The 20464-nt window shown below is 37.4% G+C and overlaps 1 protein-coding gene across 1 annotated transcript in view; it reads left to right on the top strand.

Moving 5' to 3' along the window:
* Positions 1-20464, top strand: part of LOC139708929 (uncharacterized) — a gene marked incomplete at its 3' end in the record, with an annotated part of 93493 nt that overhangs the window by 55314 nt on the left and 17715 nt on the right. Inside the window, exon 32 of the mRNA XM_071620898.1 lies at positions 61-180. Within this exon, the coding sequence (XP_071476999.1) occupies positions 61-180 (120 nt within the window). The remainder of the gene's footprint in view (positions 1-60; positions 181-20464) is intronic.

Raw genomic sequence — 20464 nt, 5'->3', positions numbered from 1 at the left:
TATTGAAAGACGAGTTACTAAATAGTGTAGAATCACAACTTCCTGTCTTTTTGCTTACAGGTCAGGACCCTTGTGACCCAAACCCATGTCAAAATGGAGGATCCTGCTCCGGGGCTTTTGGCCAGGCAAATTTCACCTGCAGCTGTGCTGCTGGATATGCTGGAAATCAGTGCCAAATAAGTAAGTGATGATGAATGCTTTTGAGATGAAGCAAACCAAAAATGTTTTTGTTTTGTGTGTTCATTTACTTCCCAATATAGTAACATACCACATACTTATACACACACAGAAACAGGCATGTTATAGTACACTGTATGTGCACACATATATGTAAATAAATGAATAGATACAGAACTAACCGTACATCAGTTATTACTTTAGTATTCTTATGGCTGTGTGAATATATATGTACATCTTTTTTGTCACTCTCATTCTCTCTGACACTCTTAGTTTTCTAACAATATATCGTAGCCAGTTTTCAAAGGAAATATATATCAGGATGAAATTGATATTTTGTAAGTACAGTGTACGAGGAAGTAAAACCCAAAGATTTAAATGCAGCAAATGTGAGTGGACATTGGGCAGTATCAAGAAAGTTACTACTTGGTGTACTTATTTATTCGCTACCCATTTGTGGAAGGAACAAACTCTTGCATAAACATGCTGTGAAGATAAGATTTGTAGTTTGTAAATTAGGCAGGGGAACTCTATGTTCTGCCCTTAACTTCCTGGTTTATTGCATTCAGAAGTCCATACATGCATGTCTTTAGCCCTCAGTTATGATGATATGAAATAATATAAACACGACTATCAATACATGTTGCTAATTTTAGCAATTGCAGTAGACTGATACTTATCTTACAATCAATGTCAGTTCAATATGGCTGTGCCATTGTGTGATTAGTGTCCCCTGGGTGCTTAAATTGAAGAATGTGCTACCCTATAGATGATGCTGACTGGTATAATCAATCAAAATCCCACAGTGTACCTAAACGTCTTCACATGTAGTTACATGAAATGTAGGCCTAAAGATGACATCAGCCCAGCTCAGAGCTGAAATTATCAATATCTCATCAGGGAATGGTTAGCAATCAAAAGTAATCCCATAATCAATGATGTTTCTGAGTCGGGAGGCCCCTTTGTTGGGTTGATGTGTCATTGTAGCCTGAAGGGGACAATAATGATGCCAACGAGGGCCCATAGATAGCATCATTTCAGTACTCGGCTGAAGTTATCAATATCTAATAGCTGTGAAGACAGGAACAGGAGATGAAGGGACATACATAGAGACAAAGAACCGAGCTAAACAGGAAGGGAATTAACTGAACTGTTCATTTCTCATGGGCCATTCAACGGCCGTGCGAGGCAATAGGTGCTAATCTTCGAGTGCGACACTCTCCTCCACACCGTTCCTAAATTATTCATGAATTGCCACAATAATGTTGTCTGTGTCTCGTGCACAGCTGAGCGACAAAGGTGCAAGAATGCTCGGCCACATGAAAACATTGTTCACACCGCCGGCTCTGCCTCATCACAGACTGTTTTTGAAAAAGTATCTGAGGCGTTATACGGGGAACAATGGCATTTTTAAGAGGGTAGTCTTCTGAAGAAAATTTGCCCTCGGGGGGATGGAGACCTTCAAGAAGAGTGGAAGGCAAATAGGGAGGAAATGCTGGTCATGCTACTTCAGAGTGACTTTTCTCCGAGGAGTGAAATATGGATGTATTTGATTTCTATGCATTATCAAAATATTCTCCTTGTTTGTCAGACACAGAGCCTTGTAATCTCTTTGGTAATCATGTTTAAGCGGCAACAAGTATTAAAGTATGCATCTAGTATTTCATTGCAGGCCAGGATTATATCTTTGCAGCTCATTGTTATACTCTTCAGGAATGTTCTCATGAATACTTGGCTATGTTGCCAGGCAATGTGACAAATATACATACATATAACATTTACACAAACATGCATGTATCTGAAATATGTGTATGTTATACATTTGTTTCATTATTATACTTCTCATTAAGTACTGTGGAAAGAAAAAAGCAATTCAATTCTCCAAACATAAATTTGAGAAAGAGATTGATAGTGTAGAGGGGTGATCTTGCAAGTCTTGCGATCTTACTCATTTCACATTGTACAGAGGGTAACATTTGATTTAAAAAAAAAAAAGATCAGCTATTCTTTGTCTACAAACTCTGATTGTCTAAATTATATGATGTTGTTGATGGGGAAAAATTAGCTATAGGTGTGCAAAGGTTTTTTATGGATTATGAGACAAATTGAAAATCCATTGCATTAAGAATAGGAAGCCAGAGTCACTTTTTTGACAATGCCATGCCTGAGTAAAGAAGGTGTGCAAAAATTTGAAGCTATCGAATCCATCATGCCTGAAACTTGCAGCATAATCCAGATGATGGCAGCCAAGGAGATCGTCATCAAGCTGCCATTGATTTGCCCTCTTTGTGAATCATTCCTCCCGCAATTGTCCTATTCACAGATTGAAGGAAGATTGAATTGATGGAATTATGTGATGATACCTGAGAGTTCAGAAAAAAAAAACTTTGTTGTGCACACAATCCTTGGAACCGGATTTTAGGGTCTTTTGAAAGTGACGTTGATTCATTTTTGAGAACGCCAAGCTGGATTATCGCACATCCTCTGGGAGAAATGGTATTAACTTCTGTATCTTTGTTGCTGTGCAGAGACGAGAAAGTGGGTTCTGAAGGATGATTTGCTCTTTTGACATTTATTTTGTTTCGATATCATTTTAAGGCTACAAGGGTCTTTTTTTTTTTACTATGGTATTGCCTGCTAAAACTTTGAGTACACAGACACAATTGTAGCACATGTAAAGGAGAATCAATATGTTTTGCTCGTTCAATAGACTAGCTTGCAAAAAACAAGGAAATAATGCAAAATCTAATAGATTTTTTTTTTTACCACTGAGATTTCACAGAGATGGTACTGTCATTATCTCAAACTCTCCCAATTTTCTACTTTATCTTAAGTATCTGCAGATCCAAATTTGCTGAGTACACATATTACTCAGACAGTCTAATTGCAAAAAAAGAAAAAATGCAACATGTAACTTTGATTTTTGTCCACTAAATGTTCACAAAGATGGTCTTCAACTATCTAAAATTTCCCATTTTCTACTGTCTATTTTGTATCTGCAGATAGTGCTCAGTTTTGCACAAATTTAGCATTGCTTTGCTTAGCAAAGAGTATCATTTGTCAAATGTATGTTTGACTTGTTTCCTTCAAGATTCCGAAGTCCGAATAGAAGTTGCTCAGGGCCCACCAGGTTCTGTAAGCAAGTAAGCCACAAGTAAGCCACTTGTGACTTGTCAATCACAGCAATGAAGAGTCAATTTGAGCCCCCCCCCCCCCCTCCCCTTGATGTGTTCATACATGTAAATATTGCTTTGATAGCTACAAGAATGTACATTGTGCTACAGTTATACCTTTCGAACTGAAAAAGGAAGGAAATATTGTACCATCGTCTGTATTATAGAATCCATCTCACTGCAGATTCTTCCCTTAATGTGCCATTCACATGGGCATTATACATGTACAAGTATTTCCTATACTTCAGATTCTGCCTTTGTTTTTCATCAAACCCCAAAATCGGCAGTAATAGAGAAAACAAAACCCAGCAAAGAAAACCAAACAAAGTTTCGATGCATTTTGGGCAGTTCGCACTTGTCATATGATATATACTAGTATTTTCTCATCCGTCATGTTTTAGTTGCAGTCTTTTGAAAGTACACTAGTACAAAATGCAGAGATAGACATCTGTGTATTGCTCTATACAGAATCCCAGATTACCAACAATAGATTTACACCCGCAGTATAAAGATATATATTGTTTCCTCTGAAGCGATTAGGAAATGAATTTTGCTATTAAAGGACAGAGGGGCATTTCAAATGGAACTGTTGCTTTTAATCGACAGGGAACTTTTGGTTTCCTACAATTGAAAATAGAGCTTCAATGAGAAAGGGACCAGGGGCCCTCCTCTTTTCCTGTTATGAAAAGAACTTTTTGATCATATGTCAGCAGCAGAAATGAAAACACTCTGTGCATTCACTTTCAAACGGAAGAGAAGTTTTGCTGATTGCAGATAAGATAGGAGTTATGTCCTGAGAGGATCGAGCTCTTTAAAAGAGCTTAATTGGTTTCTAATCCGGTGTGTCAATAATCTGACACGAGGGAAAATTGTATTTTTTTGTGGCAATAACTGGAACTTTGAGAAATGTTCCAGGCATCTCTTTCAAGGGCAAATAAGTGATTGAATAATAGATATTAGCAAGGGCAACTAATTTTTGCCTTCAAATGCAAAAGAAAAATTATATTGTGACTGTATTGATGGGAAGGTAGCAATAATCATAAAAGGCAGTTGAGCCCCTTATAACTGATATACCCAGGGCAAGATTTTCATGTTCTTCAAAGTGTTAACAGTCATCTGCAGGGATCAGATAGGATTAGGATAACAAGCCTAGCCATCTTGGAATCTTGATTTTTAACGTTGTGTTATTGTTGCGATTAGTGTTCTCTCTGTTAGGGGAGGGGCGGGGGACAAAGGATATATTTCCTGTGCATACAGCATTAGAGATAAAAGCCATGTTTATGTGTTTGAGTGTGTCAATCAAAAATAAAAATATGTTTGTACAGAATTGTATGAGAATCCATCATAGCCTCAGAGCAAAGTAAGGGGAAAGTCTGTGTGTGAGAAGAAAACTAGTCTGGAAAGGAGCACAGCCAACATGTATCATGTGCAACAAAAGTCTGAAATATGTTTCTTGTTTTCACCGTAGGGAAAGCATCAAGATCCAAGAAGTAAGAAATGCTTGGCATTCTTAGTATACTCTTGTACTTTGACAAACACACTCATTATACAAAGCATGCTTTTAATATATAAAGCAAATCTTGGATAGAGCTAAAGAGAATGAAACTAGTCTGGATAGTTGAACAGTCAACATGTATCATGTGCAACAAAATCTGAAATATGTTTCTTGTTGTTATTGTAAGGAAAGGTCCAAGATCCAAGAACTAAGAAATGCTTGGAATTCTTACTTGTACTTGACAAATGCACTCATCATACAAAGTATGCTTTTGATATATAAAGCAAATCTTGGATAAAGCATAAGAGATGACTCGTTTCCAGTGCTTATTTAGATTTGTATGATTCACATTCTGTAAGGTAGTTCCGTGTTATAGTGCAGAATAGGCATGCAGCTGAGATACTGTATTGACTCAATGTGGGTCCATGGAGTAGTGAGGGCGACGCCTTTGTGATGTTTTCAAAGCGATGGGCGTCTCAATCGCATATAATCGACCTCAAAGCTGATGGCATGCAAGGGCCCAAATTCTTAGAAGTTTAACTCACAAACAGCCCTATATAAAATTTGTATTACATCATGTCCTCGTAGCTAGCAGTTCATGCTTCACTCAGAATTCTAATGGTTGGTTCAATGACAAACCCAGAGTTGAGTCTAGAAAGAGTCTTTGTTGAATAGATTGACAAACAGTCTGTGGTCAAAGAAACAGAAGGTTGGGAGAAACATTGCACATTATGACATTCCCCTTTCAATACTGGAGCCCGCCTAAATTTACGACAGTTCTAGAATTCCATGGTGTTTTTTTAGGTCTAGAAGCAGCCATTGGTACTTTATGACACTGACATTATGTTTAGTTTGCCAAGCCTGCCATTCCCAAGTTTTGTTCGTGTTTGCATTCATCTCCTATTTTCATTTGTATTGTACCCCTGTCACCAATGCCCTTGCAATGGATGTCCTATTGTATTCCTGTCATATTGCATCGTTGTACCTGAGCACTGATGAGCTTCATTGGACTATTGTCATAGTTTTTATATAGATTGTGTATATGTGTCGCCTCAGTTTGGCAGATAAAGTTGGTGATGAATGGAAACTCCACAATTATCAGACAATATAGAATACAAAACTCATAAATATTTCAAAGACCCACAATGAATTTGATAGGAATCTATTTCGGCCCATACACTTTAGGCTGGAGAATTGGACTTTGGTTTCTGCAGTGTCTGTCAAGTGGCATCTATTCTCAGCCTGCTTGAAATTTTTTGTTCAAGTTAAATGACATCAGTGTATCGACAAACCTTTGGTATTTCCTTTTACGGTATATTTGAACCTTTGAAATTTTCTATGTACAGCCAAGTTTTAAATTTGGAGATTCCTATGGCTTCAAAATGAAATTTTATGATAATTGTAGCATTGTGTGATGTCTAAAATATTTTACACCTATTCAATTTCCTTCCCCTTACACTAATCTTTGAGTCAGGGTTAATTTTTTTTTTCAACAGATGGAAAATGTACTATTATATTATTACTCAGCAATATACAACACTGACCTCTATGATGAGAGAAATTAATTCGGTTCATACTATACAAGAATATTATTGTTATCTTAAGAAACAGATGACTTCACCCGTTCCATGCCAAATTCTGAAATCCCCATAGATTTAATACACAGGCCGCCAGGATCCCGTAGGGAATGGGTTAGCAGGTCTTAAATGTGGAGTAAGTAAGAAATGTCTGTATCTGTAATTCTCTATCAATTCTGCCTCTGAATTAGCTTCTTCTTCCTCTTCTTCTTCTTCTTCTTTTTTGCCTTGAAAATTGCCAATCAAGAGACTTAAACAATCTTTGAGAGGAGGAAATGTTGTAGCCATATCATCCCTCGGCTGTTTATCCCATGACTAATCCGATCGGCTTTTAGTAGGAAAGTGTCAAAATAAACTCTTACTGCCACACGCATTGTAATATTTTGCATGAGGTAGGAGGGGGTTATCATTGCTAACTTTTCACTTGTTTGATCAGGTTTACAGGCTCTCCTGGTTTTTTCCCCCTTCTTTCAAAATTGTAGAAGCACATCAAATACTAAGTGCACAAAATGTAACTGTCATGAATATGAGGAAGTAATGGCTCACATCAGAAGCTTGCAGTGTAGCACTGGTATTATACATTGTACTTGTCAGTTTATGTATTGTGATCTCTCCATTATTTTCCCTTTCAGGGAATTTGTGAGACAAGGGAGAAAAATATTTTGCTTTCATTGTTTGATGACAGAGTTGGTATTCATTCGACACTTTGAAGAATGTTCTTGTCAGTTTGCTTGTTGTTGTGATGGAATCAGTGGTGCAAGAATTCTTTTATTTTGAGCATCAGGCATGCCTGACTGGCTCCAGCCCACTTCAGCTTCAATCCAATGATTTCTTACCAGGGGAAGAAATGTTAGAACATATATATGCAGTGTTTTTATTGTTGGTTTTTTTGTTTTGTTTTTTTTTTTTGCGTTGTGTGTGTTTGTTTGTTTTTTTTAATTATTATTATTATTTCTTTTTTTTTTTGAGGGGGGGGGGGGCTTTGCAGCTTATCATCTTAGGTTTTAGAGTTAGGCTCACATATTTACCTTAATATGTACGATTTATTTATTTATTCATTCATTCATTCATTCATTCATTCATTCATTCATTCATTCATTCATTCATTCATTCATTCATTCATTCATTGAGCTGTTATTATTACCATGATGGTTTTAGACTCAGTCCATAAAGACTTTTAAATCCTTTTGCATCATGATCATTTCACTATAAGATATACATATTGTATACCTAGCATAAATTGAAGTTCCATTCTTTGCTCTTTTTAGATCAGGTGGTTTTTTTTTTTTGCCTTCATTTATTTTTGGCCTTCTGTTATAGTATGAAATACCGCTAGGACAGACATTTGCAGATATTAGACATTGTGGGTACTGCTAGTATGTGTCATAGCCTACCCACTTTATGATATTTCCTTCAAAAGTATACAAGTTGAAGAGCACAACTTTTGGTAACTGCATGTATTTCACATTCCAAAGTGTGTATATGTGTGTGTGCATGTGTACTTTTTTTTTTTGGATATTGTATGAAAAAAGAAATGGAACCCTGTGCATTCAAAAGATGGCTACATACCAAAAACTAAATCTTCAAATGTCTGTGTACAACCATGAAGTGTCAGATTCATTGTGTATCTACCTCGGAGTGGAAGCAAGTGACCGTACCAGTGATACATAGGGCTCTTGGTCTCAAGCCAGCCATAAAATGTGGACAGCAAGATGAAAGAAAAGCGGATTCCGGATTCAGCGGGGCACCTGTGTCCTTGGAGCCACGACAGGGGTGCAATGATAAATATTCCCCGCGCTAAGAACAGATGTAAAAGACCGTGCATAATCTGCGATAAGCAGATTCGGAAAGAAGCACAAATCTTTGCATTTTCCTTTATTCGTCTCTTTTGAAAGTCTGTTTTTATTCTACTTTTTTTTCCTCTTTTCACAATTTGTTGGCTTTTTAAAATTATTTTTTAAATTCCTTGGCACTTAGTCTCAAGTTTGCAGGCCTTGTGCTCTCTGAGATACACGTACCAGGCATACAAGGAAAGACAAATCAAAGCAGACAGGCACACATACTTGAGTATGAGCTATATCTTTGAGCTGTTATTATTACTATGATGGTTTTAGACTCAGTCCACAAAGACTTTTAAGCCTGTTTGCATCGTGATTATTTAATGATAAGACATACGTATGATATACCCAGCATAGATGGAAGTAAAATTCTTCACTCTTTTTAGATGAAGTTTTTCTTTTTTATATCCCTCATTTGATTTCCATAAAGAGGATCATATTCTTTGGGAGACATATCAGTTTAGAGGTGATTAAGGTATGGTTATAGTGCAGAAAATTAGGGCTCTCGGATTTTTGTGCTTGATGAAGATCACTGCAATCTACTTTTCAAGAGATTTCACCAGCACAATGGAGCCAGGTGTTCAGATTATTTGTAAGGAGGATAATACAACCAGAGCTGTTTATTAGCAAATATACACTCTAGTGGGACAAATTCTTCAAGAATGTTTTTATATGATTTTATCAACGCTTCCAGAAATGAAAAGAAAAACAAGAATAACAATCCTTGAGCTATTCCGTATTCTATTCCATATCTCAAATTTTAAAATATTTCTGGCAGTTTTAGGTGTACTTTTTAAGTTTGTGCAATGTGGTATATTTTGGTAACACGTGAACTAAATGGTTTGATGAGAGCAACTCAGACATTACCTTTATCGCCAAAGGGTATTAAGGTCAAGTGATATCTATTATGTAATATATTTCCTGTTTTCTCTTTTGTCAGTCCTCATTTGGTAAGTTCCTACCCTGAAGGTAAATGACAACTAAATGTAAGATGATTGTAAATTGGTAAAATGTACGCATATTTTATTCTGGCTGTGATGTCATTTAGTTAAGACCAGGGCCCCATTTCATAAAGAGTTGATGCAATAGCAACTCTTGCTGGAATGGCAATTGTCATGGTAACGACAATTATCCAGCTTCCTGATTGGCTGTTGCTATTGGAAGTTGCCATTCCAGCAATAGTTGTTATCATAACATCTTTTACGAAATGGGGCCCAGATGTGATGATTGAACAAGTGTATGCTCTTGATTTGTTAATTTATGCCCCTCAACTACACATCTGTCAGTCCACCATAATTCAACCAATTGTGAATATCAGGAAAATAGTTCTATGGGTATTGGCAGAAATGAATTTGTTTGATGCTAAACTTTAAAGTGATACACAGTATAATTTGCCCTACTTCTTCGCTGGAAAATTTCTTTCAAAAGAATTACAAGTTAGGAAAACAGTAAAGGTTACATTGCCAAAGTCGGCTTTATGCGCATTTTTCTTCCTCTTGCAATCCCTGACTTTTGTATGGATAATGAGGTGACACACCACAATTCATTGTCTGCTGCAGAAGTTTGGCTTGCCATAATGGTCTCGCCTTCGAGATTTTCACCTCATCTCTATTGTGCAGAGATTTGGAAAGGAATGGTATAGAACAGACCATGCAAAGGTCTAATCACTGCATCTGTTTGTGATGGGGAATTGGAGTCGCGATCTCCCCTCTCATACGGTGTACTGTAGAGACAGGTTTATGTATTCATGTTACATCCAGACATGCAAATGTACACAACTGTACATTGTGCGTGACAGTTGTGATACTTTTGGCATTGGCAAATGTTCGTACTCGACCTCTGCCCCTCAAAAAAAATATAATGGGGAGCCAGCCACTGAATGGATGTCATTGATGCTTGACTTACGCAGGAATGTATTGATTGGTGGGGAATATTACTCAGAGCACAGGATAAAGACCAAATGGAATATGTTGGCAGACAATGCCCCTGATAATGAGGATGGTTTTCTCTCTTTAATGGTACAACAAAAGATCCACTGGAACAAGAAATTGTTTCGTTTGAAATTGTCGCCCGGCCGTTGTTCATGTATGCGTCAAATCCCGATGATGAGATGACGCATTTCCTGACTCTTGTGTCTTATTTTGGTTTAAGACAGTTTGAGGCTTTACAAGAGAAGGAATGCAAGAGTGCCTCATATTTCTGCCTCTGTTTGAGATCTATTGTATGCTACCTGTCTTTCAGGTCAACTGATTTTGTTAGATTCATGTGGACACCAGTTAATAGAAAAGATTGTCTTCCAAGGATAGACTACATATGATGCACATTAGTAATTGGCAAACACTATATACCTCTGACTACTTGCATGTTGGATGATATGAAACCATACTAGGACATAATTGGATGATATAAAAGATTGTGAAGCATTCGCTGTTAACTTTAGATGTGTGAAAAAAAAGTGTAGGATATTTTGTAACCTGTGTAGCCAGAATCTTAATATAGTTAGTACTTGGGGGTAAAGAGGATCCAGTGTAGATATAAATAGATAGCGAATGCTTCATATCATTGTATATTGTGAGAACATTGATCTCCGATTTTTTTTTCCCCATCACCAGTTACTTCATGCATTTGCACTTCCATCAGTCAACAACTAAGTGTATCTGTGTGTGTGTGTGTGGGGGGGGGGGGGGGGGTAAGAGGAGGAGGGGGTGCGAGTGAGTGAGACAGGCAGCCATGCCTCTTGCTTTGAAAAAAGGACAATGGGAGGTTCACCTTGCATACTCAATATTGATCTCATAGCCCTGCAACACACAAATTGGGAGACATATCACAACAACCTGACAATGTTCCATCACACAATCTCTCAAGGTATTTTTTTCCTTCTTTGATTTCACTCATCCATGTCATGCATGATTCTGCTATACAGTTAGTCCAGGTTATGTTGCTTGCCTTTTAATAGCACTATGAAAGAGGTGCTGCCATGTTAGATAGGCTGCATATCCCTGTGTTCCCTGTTTTGTCATTTAAAGGGAGATATGCACCATCTGATCAAGGCATTAGCCACAAGAGCTCACAAATTGTCACTTTTTTTCACTGAATTAAATGTTCTTAGATATGTATCACAAAAGCTTATGGAAGTACATGTATAATAATGTATACCAAATGTTACTTTTCTATAAAGATGATCTGTGTAGTATGAACTCTTGTCATTAACATTGATAGTGTTTGTATGTTCTACCTGTTTCCAATGACAGACACTCAAATTTATTCATGGATCTGTTCGACTATTCAAGTGCAAGTAGTACCAGAGACTGAAAATGCTTTGAGCCTAATGTGAGAGCATTTCATCACATTGGTTAGCAACAATGAAATAAAGTTGAATCATATTTTGTCACTTCAGATGTGCAATCTAAAACATCCATCCAAAGGGAGTGCTCAAATGTGTATCGCCGTCCAGTTCTTCTGCCAATGGTTTCAAATTCTATGCAAGCTGAAGTAAGGCAGAGTGCTTTGAATATCCAGGAGTTGCCCTCTTATTTCAACCTCTGTTCATGCTGGGTTGCCATGAATATCCCAAGTGTTTGCAAACTTGAAGAAATCAATATACCCACAGAAGCACTGGTCCTTTGAGTCATCTAACAATGCCCCACCCCCGGAGCTTGCAGGTGACCTACCTCCTTCCCAAGTACCCTAATCCCTCTTGTCAAATTATTCTAGTTCATACAAAACACACGTCAGTCTCCGTCTCTCTGTCACTCTTCATAGTGGACTTAGAGGGGTAAAAAAAAAGGTTTTAAAATGCTGGGAGAGGGGCTATGTACCCTCAAGCTTTCAAATACTCAACAGTCCTTCACAAGTTTTTGATTTTGCTAGGGCAAGTGTTTTTGACAAATATGTAACAAGAACCCCTCTGAAAGCATGAGATAATCAAGCAGAGGAGTGAAGATATGAGGTACTAGTTTTCTTCAACCACTTTATCCAAATCCATGCCATAGATAGCTTCTAGAAATGAAGATTAAAATGTATGAGATCAACTTGTACATGTATGTCAGATACTTGTATGTCCTGAAAAGAGAATTGAAAGGTAATCTTGAAGCAAATAATCCATGACTTTGTAGAAATGCCCTCGATAAACCTCCAAGGTTTAAAAGGAGGCATTATGTCCATCTAGATCGATACAGGGAATAAAGGATTTGAAGATTAAAGGACAAGTTCACCTTCATAAACATAAGGATTGAGAGAATGTAGCAATATTAGTAGAACACATCATTGAAAGTTTGAGGAAAATCGGACAATCCGCTCAAAAGTTATGAATTTTTGAAGTTTTTTTTCAGTAACCGCTGGATGAGAAGACTACTGCAGTGTGTGAATAACTTAGATGTCACATGCGTACAACAATATAAGGAAAATATATAGAGAATTTCACAAAATTTCATCTGTTGAAAAAAGTGCACATTCCCCCGACTCGTTACCAACAAATGTTGTGGGTAATATTATTCCCCCTCCCTTTAGAAAGAGGCAAGTCAAGTGCTCTTTTATTATGCGAAAAAAGTGAAAATATGTTGAATTTTCTTTACATTTTGTTTATACTGTTGTACGCATATGACTCACAAGCTGTAGTAGTCTCCTCATCCAGCGGTTCCAACACGAAAATTTTAAAAATTCATAACTTTTGCATCGATTGTCCAATTTTCCTCAAACTTTCACTGATGTGTTCTACTAATACTGTTGCATTCTCTCAATCCTTATGTTTACGAAGGTGAACTTGTCCTTTAATGTTTTGGGAAAAATGAGGAAGATGAAGAAGGAGCATCACCAAGTGCCTCACTGACACCCTGCCTGGGTTTACTTTTTCCCTTGTCTGCAACATCAGCCCTGTTCCACTTTTGCTCAGTGAATCTAGGGTACGTAGTGAGCAGAGACAAGGGGTGGATGGTACCACGCTCGTGTCGGACATTCTCTTTTTACCGAGGGGTAGTTGTTAAGTGGTGTTTAACCATCCTTCCCTCACGTTAGGGGGAGGTGAGCAAATTTGCACAGGAACGGTTCGACCTTGCAGAAGAGTGGAGGAGAGAGGGCTGACTTTCTTGCGGGAGGGCGCAGGAGATATTGAGACAGAAGAAAGAAACAAATGTAGGAAGAAGGGAGAGAATAAATAGAAAAACAAACCTGTGAGTGTCTTCAAGATCTGGAGAGGTTGCACTTAGTGTGAGTCTGTTCTCTTGTATTACCCACCCTCTCACCTCTTGAATTGACACCAAATGCGATTTTGTTGTTTTGGTCATCGTTGAATAATACACTGTACCTTTCGGTTGTTTGAAAATCAGTCAAGAAAGCAAGTCTATTTGTCTTTTCACATTAAAGGGGAAACTTCACTCTGTTTTCCAGTTGCCTTTGATGAGAAGAGTTTGCAGTCAATTAAACAGAACAGTAAATGCAGCATTAAGACAGGGCAGAATATCTAATGATAATGCTAGAATTGTGAAGTTTGACATGTTTTCATGGAATAGTGATGTTGTTTGTGATGACATAATGCAAATTAGACAAGACTGTCTCATTGTAAACACACCAAATACAATTGTGCCTACCACTATGGCACAATGCTCTCCCTTTCATATCTTTTTTTTTTTTTTTTTTCAAGGCTAGGACATTTGTCAAGGAGAAAATATCCCAGAGTGCAAATTGACATTTCTTGTGAGGTACTTCGTCCAACAATTACCATGGTGAACAGTAATAATTTGCCACTATGATAAAAACTTGTTTAGGCGAGGAATTGGGTGAATCATTTGAATTCATTTCACTTTAACTTCTCCTGTATGATGTTCCTTTGTGATCGGAATGTGTGCCAAAATCAAGCACAAATTTCCCAAACAAAATCTGTTGGAATGGACAATAAAGATATACAGGCACAAACAGGCTTGCATATTTGACTTCTAATAGTTGATAAAATATATGAATTGTCCTTCACACCAAGTCACTCAACCTCCTTTCTGTTGAATCCTGTCATCTACGCAGCCCAAGAGAGCAACCCCAAGAGGCTATTCAGAAGAAAGACTCCTGAAAAAAAAATATCATCAGTGCGTCACAGCTGCATATGATGCTTACACAAGACAAACAAGCACATTTAGAAGATACACACAAACATACTATAACTCATGGTGGCACTTGTCATTTTCAGTGGCAAACATGCTTAATGTCTTCTACAAAAAAAAAGACACATCTGTTTATTGAAGTCTACTAAACAAATTTCTGTTATCCAGAGTGATGTGGTTATCTCTACATGATGGAGAGGATTTTAACTCCTTTCAAATGAAAAGAATACTCTCAGTTATATGGTAATTGCTTGTCATGGAGAAGGAGCAAGGGGAAAGGATGCTAAGGTGTTGTTAATCCTTCCCCCTCCACAGACTTTGTGCACACAGCCCTGGGCTATACAAGCTTTCCAGGCTTGAATTTGCATTTTTACTTTCCTTTACCCCTGCAAGAAAACCAGCTCTTTGTGTTTAAACCTGTTCAAGATAAACTACCTCTTCAAATATGACATGATAAGTGAAGGAACACCAAATTTGAAAGGGTGTTGCTATGTATTGGCCACACCAAGTCTCCATTGTGTGTGCATTCAACAGTAGAAAACAAAATTTCACCTTAGATATACACGTACAAAGCTGTGTACCTCTTGATATTGTGGTCGCTCAATTTCAAGCATTGTCAACCTTCACAGACTGAGCTGTATGATAATATTCAAATAATTGCAGTTACACTGTAGTATTGCAAAAGATTTGAGAAAGTTATGTTGTCAAACGCAAGAGATCTATGAATGAATTTCACCATGCTGACAGATCATATACTGAATGGTAACCACAATATGGTAGATATAGAGATTGGTAAATCTACTTTGCCTGTTGACTCTGTTGGATCCATGCTGAGATGTTTCCATCTATTTTAGGCATTTGGCATTTATTTTCATCCTCAATTTTTTCAAAGCTTCATATTTACACACTGTCAAAGAGCCTACATGTAGTGTCACATGGGAGAATGCAGTTCAGATTCTTAAAACAGGAAACATTTTTAACCTGTTCCTTACAGGAATCTGGTATAACAGGTTCCTGTGGTGTCAACTGATATACGGGAACCTGGTATCCCCAGGTTCCCCAAATCTTATAGACAAGAGTCCATGGTCTGAATTTGTGTTAATTTTTGTTCATGCACAGCCCAGAAAAATGGCTGTGACAAAAAGATTAGAGTTGGCTGTAATTATGCATGTGTGCTCATTTGTATTTGTAGAGAGAAACAAGAAATTAGTGCACTTCACCCCATTTTGATTTGAAACAGTATTATGCATGCACTATCAGCATGTCATTCACTATTTGACATGTGCTTAACATAGCTTCTCTCAGATGCCACTACTCATATGGCTTCCCCCACCAAAGAGAGGAGATTAGAAGCAGATTGGGGTGTTATTATGTGATGGCTTAAGCTTCCCATTAAGCCCAGTTTAGGATTACATTATCCTATCACCTTTTGATGTACAGGGCATTGTAATGCTTGAAAGACATGTAGAGACCAGAACTTTTCTTCCACCTTAATACACTGTATTAACCTGTTGAGGACGAGCTGAATTTGCTATAACACGTTTCCCCTACACACCTGCCCAAGTATACATGTACTTGGGACAAGTCTTCAGCGGGTTAAAGGCGACTGTCTAGATTCATCCATGAGTCACAGAAGACACTTAAAAAAAAGGACATTTTTGAATAGTTCTTCTACAAGTTAAGAAGTTAGAAGTTCCTGTTTGATTTCATCATCTAAGCATTTTTCATAGACCTAAGGGGACATTGTTTAAATTGTAAATTGGTGAGTTTTTTATATCAAATTTATGTTATCTCTTGCAAGAGCATTTCTTCATTCAAATATTTGGCATTATAAATTGTAGAGATTTGGTTTTACAGGAAAATCTAGTGAAAGGCCAAGGTTTTCAGGGCTTCAATGAATGTCTGTGTCTTTGTTTCTTTGAAAATAGAATATTTATTGTTCCCAAAGACATTCTGCCATGAATGACTATTGTCTTTAGATTGAGAATATGATCACCTAGAAAGTAAGTTTGAATTTGCCATAAACCATTAATGACATAGACAGAATTATGTTCATTGCACATCTCAGAATGAAATATAAAAGAAAAAAATCCTTTTGATTGAGGCATTTACAAGTGTGAGTGAAAATATCTTACAGCTACATTAGAAACATTCAAAGTGTTCATATTAAACAGACTGACTGTTACTTGCAGTGTAGCTATTGATGTGGCTATTCTGCAATTATAGTTTCAGTTAGTTTTAGGTGCTTTCTGAAGTGGTGGGCCTGAAGGGTGCCATCAGTGATCCAAAAGGTGCTGGTTGTGGGATCAGGGGGGTATAGATCTCCAATCTCTACCCTTAGAGGATGTCTCACTTTACCCCCATTGACAATCAGACACGCTCTTGGGTGTAATTGGCTCAATTTCTTATCCCCTTTCTATTCTTTTCACTGTATATGCTAGAGTGCTCCGCAAAGGCAGCATTGTGTTTTTCTTTGTCGGCCGCAGTCCAGAAACAGGAGAAAAGGTGTTTGCTGGATTAGGGGTTGGGTGTTAGGCTGATAAGTTTCAAGTGCATGGACAATCTAAAGAAATCAGGCTTTGAGTCTTCGACAAGGGGGGGGGGGGGGGGAGAGAAAGTGATGCTTGGCACGATTGAAAGAGGTGTTGAATACTTCGGCTTAACTTGGCGAAGCTGTGAAAATGAGCGGAATGCTTTCTCTCAGAAGTGGTTGCTGGGGATTCCTGGATTTGTGCTTTGTTTGCACTCTCAAAGGTCCCTTAGCTGAATGGCAATGCAGTGTCCCAATCTCCAAACACTCTCCCAAACACTTTTCCCACTTTTGGCGTGCTCCGTCAAGTTAAACAAAATGTCCAGTATGGCTCAATCGTACAAATATGGTGTATAACCATTCATATATATCGCATAATTCATATTTGCATTTGCTTGCCTCCAGACATTATCAATTTTCACCGACAACATTTATTCATGATTATGTAAAAGTATCAAAGCTTCTGCTGACTCTCTGTTTTCAGTAGTTTCTGTAGCATTGAAAAATAGTTGAAAAATTGAGAAAATGAGCTGAGACCCCCAAATATTAGGAGTTTAAATGCTTTGAAAAACACTGCTTATCCTGAGTCATTTTGCTTTCCATTTCAAATATAGATATAGATGCAGGTTACTCTTTCAAAAAGCATCTGAAACCTCCAAATCAGTTGAATTGGCCCCAAATGCTATTTTCAGGCTATACTGGGTCCTGGATAATCAGTCCATGGGATTGGAGTTTGTGGGTTTCATGATGAAGGGTCACGTATAAATCTGTGGGCCTTCACCAAGTTGAGCGTTTGAACAACTGTGTAATATTTGGTGATTACAAATGTATCACTCCACATATTTGGTATTGAATAGATTAAAAAAAAAATGCATCACCATTTTCGATTTCGCACAGATTATGATTTCCTGTCCCTGCCATGACTAATGAACCATTTAAACAGGTGATTGTAATCATCAACAAATTGCACTTTTTATTGCCTTTCCCATTGCGGTCATGCCACATAAACTATGATTATTGCAGTGTTTTTAGTAGGATCCATGATGTTCTGTAGCAAGTCAGTTAGCTGGGGGGAAAATGGTGTGATTGCAAAAAAGTATATATACCTGTAACCGTTAATCAGGTTAATTCAACCATCAACATAAGTTTGGACAATTAGAGGGCACCATTTTATATGCCCCATGTTTCATAAACAGGTAAACCACCCAAAGTCTCAAAACAGGGTACTTGTCAGCAAGCATTTTCAATATCCTGAACAAAATGATGAAGCGGAGATGTAATTGCAGTCACTACACAACTTAATCTATGACCTGTATACAGTTGTTGCATTTTTATAAAATCCATTGCAGACTGTTTGATCTTGATGGGACACACATTCTCGATAGCCCAGCTCTTAGTTTTTCTTTTTTCTTTTTTTTAAATTAATTGTTGAGTTTTTTTTTTTTTTATTGAATTAAGATTTATCATACCCATAAGCCAACACTTCAGCTTTGTTGATAATGTTGCACAAAGTTTTGACAGAATGCATGCTGACAATGAAAAATGTGTGTAGATATATTGTAATTTGCTATTGGCCTCCTAGTATGTTTTTGGTAATATGTAGTATGTTTTTTATTTAAAGATATATGCTCTTTTTTTTGTAATGATGTTATGTTTGAAAATACACATGTATGTCTTTTATCTTCCTCAGTGTGTTTTTGGACATGGAAGGGTTAATTGACAGCCCTGAGCATAGCTATGATTATCTTCTTACTTTCATCTCATTGTGAGAAATGACATTGCATAACAAGCATAGAACATTGCGGTACTGAATGTTTTTTTGTTTTCTTTTCCTGTTTTGTTCAATAATCAATGTAGAGTTTCAAGAATGCAATACCTACATAATATACATTGTATCATATTTTGTACATAGATGTAGTGTAAATTCTCTGGACCTTGTACGCAGTGGAATGCCATGTCCCTATGCATGTGTGCAATCATAACCTTTTTTTTTTTTCTTTCTTTTTTCTGAGACATTTTGCATGATTGAACTTATTGTTCAAGAAATGCTTCTGACCTTGTCAGATTGGAAATGGGATGTATGTTTTTAATGTGTGTGATGTAGAATCCTTTGTTTCTTTTCGTTTGTTTCCTTGTCACTTGTTGGTTCTCCTCAAATACAATGTCTGTTGCAAATGAGTGCCTTGAAATTACATTGTCTTACAACTTCCTTGGTTCACTATGGGGCTAATTGTTTGATTTTTATTTACAGTGCAGGCATTCCTGTGTAAATTGTCAGTCTTCTGTTTACTTTTGCATGTGTTCAAGGGTGGCGAAGTGGCTAAGTTGTTAAGAGTGTCTGTCTTGCAATTGAATGGCTCAGGTTGGGGTGCAGATTTGAATCATACTGAGTCTTGCTGTGCAATGTCATGTGTCGTTACGCCATCCCCTCGTGGAAAAGTTCTCTTTCCCTTGAATAGGATATAAAATGGGGGTCTTTGTGTATGGTAGCATCATAACCCAAGCACTTAAAAGTTCCTACTTCATCTATTCAGAGCAAAGAGCAAGCTGCATAACCTGGTCAGCGTGTATATCTGACACACACTTAAATACTAGCAGTACTCATATTCATCACATACATGAAGGTGTAGAATTTTATGTTTACGTACTGCAATTCTTATAAGTAACATGTCTTCCTTTTGTTATTTATTTCTATACAAATGAAATGGATTTGTATCACACAAGGGAATGTGCAAGCAGCAATTGCTTGTGTTTAGATGAACATAAAGGTTATCAAATTGAAATTTGAAAGGGGAGCCAGCAAGGTTCATTTGGGTCAACTCAAAGAATCACAAAGTGTAGATGTCCCAATGTGTACTCATAGTAAACTGTCCTTTGATCCTCTGCTGTAACTGAACTTTGTTTGTCACTCCATTTTTGGCAAAAAAATGAAGAGGAGTTCAAAATGTAATACACGTACTGCACCCATGTATCTCGCTGCTCCCATGCAAGACAGCATGAGTAGCAGAGATTCAAGAAGAGACTCCCAAATACCTGCACAGATTTTCCCACGGTATCTCCTGTGGGTTGCACGGACTATAGCACAAACTAAATAGAGGCAGCTAGCACCATGAGCAAAGTGCACTGGGGTGTTCCAGAATTCGCATGGGATCTGACTTTTAAGTGCTACAATTATCATCATTCTCCCTCTTTTTTTTTTATCTCTCTCTCTCTCTCTCCCTCTTTCTCTTTCACTCTCTGGGCAGAGATGTATTTGTCACAATTATACTGGAGCCTTCACAATCACACAGTTATATGAGTATTCAGAACGCATGATTCAAAGGCCATCACATTTTTTTTTTCTTTCATTTTCTATTTCGTTGTGTTTTGCAACTGACGGAATCGCCATGTTGACAAATGAGACAATATGCAATAGGATATGATTGGTAAACATCCAGAAGTGAAAGATTTATTGCTTTTCTATATTATTTTTCTCTAAATTGTTCTTTAGCCCTATTTCCAGTGACTGATGTTGCTTTGTAATGTAACTAGACTCATTTTTTTTGTTAACATTTGTATTAAACCCCTTGCCCCCTAAAAGGGAAA

The sequence above is a fragment of the Diadema antillarum genome, unplaced genomic scaffold (assembly GCF_040938485.1).
Source record: "Diadema antillarum isolate AM-2024a unplaced genomic scaffold, OU_Dant_1.0 scf00000037, whole genome shotgun sequence".
Classification (NCBI taxonomy): domain Eukaryota; kingdom Metazoa; phylum Echinodermata; class Echinoidea; order Diadematoida; family Diadematidae; genus Diadema; species Diadema antillarum.
This window is presented reverse-complemented; position numbering and strand designations above follow the sequence as displayed.